This window comes from Fulmarus glacialis, unplaced genomic scaffold (genome assembly GCF_000690835.1).
Source record: "Fulmarus glacialis isolate BGI_N327 unplaced genomic scaffold, ASM69083v1 scaffold4006, whole genome shotgun sequence".
Classification (NCBI taxonomy): Eukaryota; Metazoa; Chordata; class Aves; order Procellariiformes; family Procellariidae; genus Fulmarus; species Fulmarus glacialis.
In genome coordinates, this window is record NW_009216073.1 from 509 (window position 1) to 11,347 (window position 10,839).

The window sequence follows — 10,839 nt, forward strand, 5'->3', positions numbered from 1 at the left end:
TGGCACCAGCCCCTGAGCCATGTGTTGATCAGGTGTGTTTTCCTGTTCCTTTCAGTATTCTTCCCTGCCACTGAAGGGATCGAGGAAAACACTACCTGTGCTCCTGATCCTTCAACCAATCGGCCCAGTGCCCTGAAGTCCCTTTTGATCGCTTCTGGACTTCTCTCCGCAACCTCATCACTGCCAACCTGTATAACCAATAGTGGGTAATAGTCAGAGGGCCGTACAGACCAGGGAGTTTCCTAGTAATGTCCTTAACTCGGGTCCCAGGGAGGCAGCAGACTTCCCTGTGGGATGGGTCTGGTTGGCATATTGAGCCCTCTGTCCCCCTCAGAAGGGAGCAGTCTCACAGAGCAATTGAAATCTTGTTCAGAGCTGTGTAAGAGAAGTGGCAAGAGTGTATACCAGGGAGAGGAGGGACAGCAAGCTGTTAAATTATCAGTTTTGTCTCTTTCCACCGTGAGCAAGTGCGCTGAGACCAAGAAACCAACTCAGTGCAACTGAGAGGGGTGTGGCAGAGGGAAGGATATCTGTTGTATTGCTGCAAACACTTTGAATCCAGAAGGATAAGATACCTGCTGCCTGGTGAAGTACGTGAGCTGGCTGTCATTTTAACAGTTGGAAATGCAGCCATTCACACTTCAGTATAATTTCTTCCAGTATAATTTGCCCAGAAATACTTTGTCTCAGATGGAAAAAATCTATGGGGGCACAGCTGAGAAGACTTTCAGAAAGATCATGAAATAAAAGAACAGAGCCCAAGAGGTATGCCTCTTACCTAAGAGGCTTGGAGTTGTGATGAGTGCTGTAGGGTTGACCTTTCACCAGCAGCAATGATGAGATTCAATTGAATAATTGGGTTTGTGTATATAAGCTTCCAGCATCTGGCTGGTTTCAGCCTGATTCTTGTAGTTGCTGGGTTGCTGCGTGCAAAAAGAATGATGGTAGGAAAGATGTGTTACCCCCTATACCTTGAAGCATTCCTCTAGAGTAGCTGCCCCCACTGTCCTGCTTATTACTCCCTGTCCAGGATTAACTTCTGGCTTTTAGTGACCTTTGAGGTTTACCTGGAGGAGTCTGCTGGGTCAGTGTAAAGTTGTGGAACCAGCTGCATTAGTTTAAAAACAAATGTTACTCAAGCCTCTTTCATAGGTTTCCTGTAGATGCAAACAGTGTAGTTAATGAGCTTTAAAGATTGACTTTATAAACAGGCAGCTAGCTGCTTTGCAAATGAGTGCGTTTGATGCTGGTTTTCCGCACCCCCTTAGGATAGAACTAGTTCCATGTTGTGAAAGTGTCAGATGTAAAGTGTTATTTATGCTGCTAAACCATTTCTGGCTCTGAAGACTTCTTACATTACTATTCTGTGTATCCCAAAGGCTACTGTCCTTGCATTAAGGGAAGTAGAAAGGAAAGCTGAAAACTGTGGAAAGGCAGTGGCTGCATGCCTGATCATACAGAAGGCTTCTTCCAACTGTTTTTGGAATGTGACCTTCAACTACATCTGTTCCTGTCGTCTTCCTTGCAGGGTTTTTTTGATATCCCTGTTGATAACTTATATGCTGAGCCTGCTGTACTGAAATGGATCAAAGAGAATATTGCAGAGTGGAAGAACTGCACCATTGTTTCACCAGATGCTGGTGGAGCCAAGAGGTAAGCTGTCAGACAGCTAGCTTGAGGTGCTGCTTCTATATCTACTTGAATTCCTGAGAGTGCTTGTGACCTTATTCTTAAGACACGTTCCCTTTGCCAGCCTGCCTTCTGTAAGACAGTCTGTGGCAGCTAGTAAAGTGTGGTCAGATACTCTTCCTAGAGAATGTTTAGAAGGTTTCTTGGGCTACATGGAGAATTAAATAGCTTCTAGAATCACAGCTGCGTAGGTAGGAATTGCGCAATTACTACATACCTTGAACTAAAACAATTTTTTTTAGAAGGGTAATTATGCTGGTTGAAGGAGGGAATCATGTAGCTCCTAACCCCTATGCCAAGACAAGGTTACTGCTGCTGGTTAATGATACATTTTTTTCCAGGCTGTTTTCTCTGCAGTATTAAAGTTAGTCTGTTGAGGCATTTTGTTACTTTATTACTCTTGATTTGAATATCTAGCTGGGACTTAAGCCTGCTGCTACTCTTCCTCTTCCCTGAGAGCAAGGAAGATAGATGGTTCCTTGGCAAAAAGCAGCAGCATATGTTATAGCACATTTCTACTTTGATAGTCTGACAATCTCCCATCTTTCTGCAGATAAGTGTCAGTTTGTGGGCAGTTCAGAATGTTATCAGGTGCTTATTAGGAGAAACTAGGCTGTTCTTTGATGCTTCTGTAAAAGGGCTACATGTGAACAGCAAAGGGACACATGTATTCTTTAATCCAGGACTGTCACATCAAAATGTTGGTGCGTGCTGACCTGATTCACATACTTCAGAGTGTTTTAAGCTGTCTGTTACAAACAGCCAAGAGATACTACTGCTGTAGGTTGCTGTATGTCTTCCTGTAACTTTGTTGTGGCCCATGTATTGGACAAGACCTTTTGTATATTCAGCTACTTCTGTAGCTTGTTGCTTAATGCAGTATATGAAATGCCAAGTCAGCGAGCTATAATCTGACTCCTGAAAAAACCTCTTCAAAAGCCACTTAAACTGAAATGCGTCAATCTTAGCTGGTGCAATATTTTATGGAGATACTGCAGAACTAAATACTTCAGTAAACAGTTTAGTTTAACAATCTTGTGTAGGACTCCCAGGGTGATGAGTCTGATCTGCTGAGGCTAGGAGTCTACTCATCTCAAGTGTAGAATTTCTTAGGGGCATGTGTATTTTGTTCCTTCTCACTCTTAATGCTTTTAAAATCTTTACTATTCATCAGTATCAATATATAAAGTTTAGGTCCCTCTAGTAAGGTGGTTCTGTGGTCACTTTAACCAAAGTAAATGTGAGGTGGTGGACTTGCATTTCTTGGATGTGTACCCCTGCCACTGTCCTTGTGCCAGTACTTGTATGCATGACAATTGAATGCTTATGTGAGTGCAAGTAGATCCCTGTTGTAGCACAACTTAAGCCTTTCCAGTGTAGTGTTACAAAGATGACAACTTCCCAAGCATTCTGATCACTTCAGGTTTGCCAAACTTGCTGGGTAGGGTTTGGTTTGAGCTTTAAATTGATTACAGTGGTCAGGATGAAAAACCGTTTTATCTTAATCTAGTTGCTGTCATTGGGAGAGATTAGATCAGAGATTGCAGTTTAACTTCTTGAAGGGAAAGTAAGGTCGCAGAGTCTCTTCTATTAATTGCTTGGGAGCAGTAACAGATGTGGTGACAGCTTCGCTTACTGCAGTGGTAGTTTGTGCTTAATAGTTTTAAGAGATTCCATTGAAGCTGTTGTGTGGAGTTAAGTGTTGTTTGGAAACTGTTCTCTCTTCAGAGTGACCTCCATTGCAGATCGATTGAATGTAGACTTCGCCCTCATTCACAAGGAGCGCAAGAAGGCCAATGAAGTGGATCGCATGGTGCTGGTGGGTGATGTGAAAGACAGAGTGGCCATTCTGGTAGATGATATGGCAGACACATGTGGTACCATCTGTCATGCTGCGGACAAGTGAGTAGGGCTGACTGATTCTTAAATCAGCAGCCTATTGTTAGTGAATGCTATGTAATGAGTTAATCCGATTATTTGCATGTCAAGTTTCGTGAAGTAATACACAGTTTCTTGATTATCTATCTCATGTCATACAAAATAAGTAAAAAGTCTAGTTAAAGTACTCAGAGTGGGAATAGCTAGAAGGCCATAGAGTCTCTTTTATTTGAAAAATGCTTGTATGTCTTCCACTAGACCATCACTGACTATGCTAGGTAGAACTAAGTGCTGTCTGGTCCATCAACTTAAGGCCATGAATCTGAATTTCTATTAGAAGTAAGCTTTTTAAGCTTTGATTTCTTTCAAGCCTTTTACACTAGAAACACCAGCATATGCAACACTCAGTATTAAATATCTGCTACCTTGTATTGGCAAAAATCACAGAAGGTGATTTGTATGATCTGGTCCAAATGTCCCAGGGCTAAGAATGATTTTTTTTTTTTTTCAATGTGTACTTTGCCTGTGGTGGATTTTATGGTACTTGTTAAACTGTTTTCTTCCCCCAAATCAATAGTGGGCTGGAGGGGGGGAATCAAAGGTAGCCTGTCCCCTAAGCATATGGTATTGTCTCCTTTCATGCTTACCATGTGCCCTGCACTAATGTCAGTTTAATACTTGCTAAGAATTTCTCATCCTTCTCCTTTTTCCCCCCCCTGTAGGCTTGTGTCAGCTGGAGCCACCAAAGTTTATGCCATCTTAACTCATGGGATCTTTTCTGGGCCAGCAATTTCTCGGATCAACAATGCCTGTTTTGAGGCAGTTGTAGTCACAAACACAATACCCCAGGAGGATAAGATGAAGCAGTGTCCTAAAATCCAGGTGAGCATCTACTTTCTCTTCTGTTACTCCTGGGGGGGCGGTAGCACTTGTCTGTCCTCCTGTTGGTGGGTAGTACTGTCTAGTGCTTACAGCACGTTCATTAGTACTGGAATCAATGGCAGTGTTGACTAGTTCTCTTATTCCTGTTGTTGTGGGGTAACAGACCTGTTACACTGATAAAAAGCAGCTTCTAACCTAGCTCATCTTAAACAGTTCATTTAAGTAAATTTTTTTCAGGGCTTATTTTACCTAGATCAGATCAGTGATCTAATGGGGCCGTGATATAAGCAAGCAGTTGTATCTGTACACTTTGGAGGAGTGATATGCTGATGACATGTAATACTAAAGCAGAAGTAGATGGGAACTTGTGAAGTTGGTAATGCCAGCTTCAGCTGTGTATCTATCACCTATGCCCAGCCCTTTATGCAGAGTGTCCCTTCCTTTTGTGAGGCGAAGTAGGCCTGGTCTGGGAAAGGTGAATGTTTCATGTCTGGTCATAATAGCAGTGCAGGTGAGCTGGAGAGGGAGTGCAGTCTTGTCCCACGGACATGTCTTGCTGGTTTGACTAAAAGCAGTTGACACAGCTCCACAGTACAATGTTCAGATACTTGCCAAAGATAAACAAAACCACTTTGCCATCCATATGAAAGCTAAAAGCTGGTCTCTTGATGCTCACTCTGTGTCTTGGGTTTTCCATTTAGGAAAAGTATTGTGGCATTTTGTTTCCCAAGCTGAGGCTGACTTTCCTGGAAGAAAAAAATTGTCTGTACAACTTGAGCTAGGCTTTCCTGTAGGATTTCCTGTATTACTGGACAGCTGGAAAGTGCAGCTTTGAGCATTCAGGCATAATAGGTCCATCAGAAGCTTCAGCTACTGCTGTAGCATACACACAGCCAAGGGCATCCTTCACAGCACAGATACGTAGGACACAGGCATTTGGAGAAGTTCTGGAAAGTGAATGGCACTGCTAAGACTCAGCTAGTACTGTGTTGTAAGTGTAGCAGGTTCCCCAGTACTGGGGTTCTGATGAAAAGGAAGCTCAACTGGTTGAAGTTGGAGTGAATTTTAAGTTGCTTTTGGAAGTAAGCTGTAAGGAGATTGCAAACTGCTATTGGGTTGCATTTTTTTCAGCATTAACTTCTGGATCATATTCCTGCAACTGAGCACATCTAAAAGATGTCTGATGCTTCAACTTCTTCCCAAGCTCCACACTACAGTTAATGTAGGCGAAATGTTAAACTCGTAATTAGTATGTAAACAGCTGTAGCCAAAGATTGCACTGGAGTAGTTTTTCAGGTTCTCACTTAACATCTCAATCTTTTACACTAACATCTGATGTTCAGCATTGAGAAATACAGAACTAAAGGATTTGTCGTAAGTCTCATGCTCTGTCTGCTCTGCAGCTCTTAAGTTTTTTTTCCTTCCTTCCTTAGGAGGCAAACTATCCAGAAGAAAGAAAATGTTAAATATGGATTTCACTTAGTTTCCTTAACGCACCATGAGCACGGTGCTTCTGACTGAGACTACGTATATCAAAATGCTTTAGCTGCTGGGGTTCAGAGCTAGAATTTTATTGAGACTTGATTTTCCCTCCTGTTAACTGGATTACCCCACCAGGTGGAGCCAGCACAGTGACTGGGAGCTGAGCTACAGCACAGCAGCTTCATCTTTCTTAGACTGCTGGCAGTGATGGTAAAGCCTCTTGACTCAAGGGAAGCGATCTGATCTTGATTTAGACTCCCCTAACTTCTCCACAACCTACACAAAGTGAATAAGATAGTCCTAGGGTAAGCAGACTGAGCTTAGGGAGTCTCAGCAAAGAAAGGTGACAGTAGACTGTCATCCTGACAAAGATCAACAGTGAAATAATTCTTGTAGTGCTGTATGTAGAAGATCTTCAGATTTATATGTAATTAAATCCCAGTCCTGTGTAGAAGTCCTTTGTCTGCATCTGGCATGTTATAAATTTGAGTGATGAGTTTACTTTTTAAGTTCTTCCTAATTTACCAACCGTTCTTCCAGGCTTGATGTCTTTTCTCAGTGACACTGATGCATCTTTCTTCCCCTCCAGGTGATTGACATCTCAATGATCCTTGCAGAGGCCATCAGGAGGACTCATAATGGGGAATCTGTCTCCTACCTATTCAGCCATGTCCCTTTATAACAACAGATGCCAGCTGCTGCTTGTATGGCTTTTTTTAAAACCAAAAGTTGTTCAGCTTGTTGTAAAGTTCAGTAGAAGACTCTGTTTGTTCCAGTGCAGTTCTCCACAGCTCCTCCTGCTTAAGTCAGGCTTACTGACTCTGATCCCAACACTGGGAGGCTGGCGGGGGAAGCTTATCTCTGTAACACTCCCAACTCCACCAGCAACCCTGTGCATTGGGGCTCATCAGTAGTATTGACTCAAATCTGCAGATCTGTGGAGAGCGGGACTGACACATGGCTAATTGCCACAATTATTTTTGTGGGGGGGAGGGAGAGGGTTTGTCTGTGGGCAGGGTTAGATGATCTGGCACGCGCACCCTAAATTGTTTGGGAAGTAGAGCTCCCTAGGACATGTTGATCTGGATCTACAGCAAGAGTCTGAGAGACTGCTGGCTGTCTTACCACTCTATACCTGACAGAAGCCCTTGAAGAGCAATGGGGAAGGCTTGTATCTTGGCAAAGCTTGACCCTAGGTGAAGCCCTGGGGGACACCTGGGAGGTGGTTCTGCTACAGCTTCCTCCCATGAAAGGAGATCAGTGTAGCTTGCAAACTTGAGTTCATCTTAATTATTAATGAAATTAAATGTCCTTTAGCATGCTACACAACAAAGTGAAGGTGAGAGCATAGTCTGTGCAGTACTGCCTTGCTGTGTTAACTTAGTGGTGAAGGTGCATCCTGGACAAGCATTCTTCTCCCTCTTATGTAGAGGACTCATGGTGGTTGTGTGCTTTAGTTTCTAGTGTAGGCTAAAACCAGTTCCTCATTTTTACAGCTTACTGATAGCCTTGCTAGCGATTAGAGGACTGCTGTCATGTACAATAGCTGCACCTTGATTGCTGTGCAAATCCTTGATCCTTTTTTTACCAGTACACTAGTAAACTGAGCCTCTTTATCCCATAGTAGCTTGGTTGTTGCATCTAGCAAGTGCCTGCTCAGACGCTGGGGTGACCTAATACGCAACAGCTTTGTGTCCAGCTGTCTTAGCCTCTCATTGCCTGCAATCCTGTTGTCCTGTAAGTTACTGACACATTCTGGTTGCTTGTCCTGATCACTGTCTGCCTTGCCTTGAAAGCAAAAGATCTTTAAACCAAGGCGTATAGGAGGTTGCAGGACTACAAAACCTGGAGAAGCCCTTGGAGTGGGTCTGATGCTGCTAATGGGTGCGTACGGCAATGGGTTGAAGAGGCTGGTGATACATAGTACTGGGAAAACTGTAGATCTAACACCAGCCTGACAGGCAGCAAAGTGCCTGAAAGAAAAATACCAAAACTAGAGTTGGCTGAGGCTCCCAGATGTAATAAGTATCATCTGAAACTTGAATACTTAGTAACTGTACCAGACAATCGTAAGGTAAACTGTTAAGTCTCTCCTGGACTCTTACGGCGTTATAGACCAAGCTGTTTTATGCATTGGTTTTTATAAGCACTCCTCTTTTATTTGTTTTTGAGCTGGAGGAAGGGAAAAAGGGAAAAGAAGGAACTTGAAATTCCTTGCTAGAGTAACCAGCATGGCTTTGAGAGGCTAGGGGCTGGGGTATAAGTGGAACTAACTGAAAGACTTGGTTAAGATCTAGGGAAGTACTTCTTTAGTTGTGCCTTTTATTGAAGACTTCTCTCCCTTCCTAGAACTGTCCTGTGGCAACCTTAACACTTCTATTACAGTGTAGAGTTTTTCTTCTTGTATAAGAATTGGTGTTTGTCTGGAAAGTGTGTGTCTCTTGCTTCTTTGCTTTGCATCCTGCACTGAGCTCTACCGAGAGTCTGATTCCTGCCTCCTGTATTGGAGCCCCTGCTGCCGCACTGCCAATGCCCTGAGAGCTAAGAGCCAGGACATCAGAGCAGCGGTGTGAGGATTTTCAGCAGCATTTGTGTTTAAACTTAAGACCTGATGAAGGAATTAAACTTTTATTTAAAAAACATGGCCTCTGCCTATAAATGCTTCTAAAAACCTTACAAAGGTGATGTGCATCTTCTGAGTTGGGTCACTTGCAAGGTAGATCATGGAGTAATGTTATTTGGAAGGGACCTTGGAAGGTCATCTGGTTTAACCCTCTTGCAGCAGGGTTGATTGTGAGGTTCAGCTTGGCTGTGCTCACTTTGCATGGAAGAAAAAGCGTGGGACCAAGCTACTTTTCTTACTGGGGAGTGGCTTTTGTCTGTATCTGATTTCCTATACTTAATTGTTAGCGGTGGTAGTGCATTTTCTCTTGCACTGTTCAATTATGTATCTGAGCAGATCTGTTCACATAATGTTCAGGTAGAGGAAAACCTGAATAGTTCAGTAAGTACAAATGAAGAATTGCGAAGTATCTTGCACAAAGCTAATGATCGGAGGCAGCAGGATTATGTCCTGAAAAGCACTTGTTCTGACTAAACTATGATCCTTTCTCATTGTGTATTGTAGACTGGGAAAGTATAAATGAAGTCAGAAGGATGAGATGGCAGGTCTAGAGAAAGGTTTTTGGCCTTACAATAGATTTCCAGGCCTAGATTGAACATTGCTTCAGGAAACGTGACCATGGCCTCAGGTAGACTTTTGCTGAGGATCACTACTGTCATTCATCTGTTAAAATATATTTCAGTACTGGTCAACAAATAAGTGAACTGTATATTTTTTTTTTTCCTCAAATAGCAGGGGGGGTAATGTGAGTCTTGTCAGTGTGATGTAGAAGACTTCACCTTCCTTAGAGAAGAAACAGAACATGAGCTTTACAGCTAAAAATCTGCACAAAGATGATCATTGCTATTGGTGTGTATATACTGTTTTCCTAGTTACTTTAATAAAACCTGGGGGTTGGAGTGGGGGATGGCACAGACTTAAAATGCTGTATGACAGCACTGTAGCTCTTAAAAGGATGGGTGATACACAGGTATGAGAACTGTCCCAAGGAGGTAAAGCTCTTCTGCTCTGGAGACTTCCTTCAGATCAGAAGGGCTGGACACTTCTTCAAAGTTCCTTTCCAAAGTTAAAAAAAATACTTTATAATTACTAAACCTATTTGTAGGCAGGTTGTGACTGACTAGAAGTGACCATTGTGCTATTAGAGTAAGTATGGCTACACATGCATGTAGTAGAATTAAAGCGCTCTTCTCCCTGTCCTGGATGTAGTACCAGGCAGCCATGGGAAGGGTATCCTTTCATTGCAGCGTGGGCTTGGAGGAAACCAGCCCCTGAGGTGTGAATGGCAGAGAGCCAAGTTCCTCCAATGTCCTCCAAGTTTGGGAGTGATGCAGGGATCACTCAGGCAAGTTCAGCTCCAGCAGCATCAGCTGTGCTGTGAAGCGCTTGTGCTATCTTGACCTACCTGCTGTGGTAGTGGTGATTCTTCAGCCTGTCCTGGAGAGCTGCTGGAGTGAGTACGGAGCATGCAGGGTGCTCTGGAGGTGAATTGTGTGTCTTCTCAGGCTTTCTTCACAGCTGCTGTAGAAATACCATAGAAAGCAAGTCATTATTTCCCCGGGAGAAAATCCCAAGCGAGTAATTTGCTGTGCTGGAGAGCTGGAAGAGCAGGACAGAGCTAGAGCAGCTTGCTGTGCCACAGACACAGCTGGAGTGTGGCTGCAGGTGTGCAGATGCTGATACTGGTGCCAGTAGCTGTCTCATGTCTGCTGCCTGCTGTAAAAGCAGCAGCAGAAGGGAACACATCAATCAAAAGTCCTGCATCTTAGCCTAGCTCACCTGCCTGGGTAGCTGAAGCTAACACGCAGAGTGGGGATGCCTTAAGCCACCATGAAAGCTGGGCTTACTATTTGTGCCTTGCAGGCGGCAGGACTTGTCCGCTGTTTGGAGCAAGACGAGACACATCTCAAATTGCTCTCACCAGCAGCTCCCTCCTGCTGCTTCTCCCTGTGCCTTACTAGTGTACAGATGATTTCTCATCTCCTAGAGCTGGTGTTTCTCTGATCTAGAGAAAGCAGCAGCTTGCCTTGCTGCTGTTGGGTAATGGGAAAATAGTAAGAGTTAACAGAAAGCCCTTCTCTGAACTGCAAGGAGCAGCAAAATCCAAGGGAGGAATGAGCCCTGGTGTAAGACACAACAGTCTGAGTGTGCTGGCTGCTTCCTGGGGCTCTCTGCTCCTGCCCTAGTGGAAGGAAAGGGTAGTGGCAGGAGGCTGGGGTTAAAAATGAGCAGCAAAAAGTAAACTGTGGCCCTGCGGAGTAGGGGGACTGGGTCACAGTTGGGCA

At 43.8% G+C, this 10,839-nt stretch overlaps 1 protein-coding gene across 2 annotated transcripts; it reads left to right on the forward strand.

Moving 5' to 3' along the window:
* The first annotated feature begins 1,481 nt into the window (after positions 1–1,481).
* LOC104071914 (ribose-phosphate pyrophosphokinase 1-like) lies at positions 1,482–7,141 on the forward strand. 2 transcript variants are annotated; one of them, XM_009579146.1, is made up of 4 exons: positions 1,482–1,653; positions 3,418–3,591; positions 4,290–4,449; positions 6,521–7,141. In XM_009579146.1, the coding sequence occupies exons 2-4, from the start codon at positions 3,500–3,502 to the stop codon at positions 6,611–6,613; spliced, it is 345 nt and encodes a 114-aa protein (XP_009577441.1). In that variant the 5' UTR covers positions 1,482–1,653; positions 3,418–3,499; the 3' UTR covers positions 6,614–7,141. The 2 variants fall into 2 exon arrangements, with proteins under 2 accessions (XP_009577441.1, XP_009577442.1); XM_009579147.1 differs by lacking the exon at positions 1,482–1,653 and adding an exon at positions 3,069–3,135.
* Positions 7,142–10,839: the final 3,698 nt, after the last annotated feature.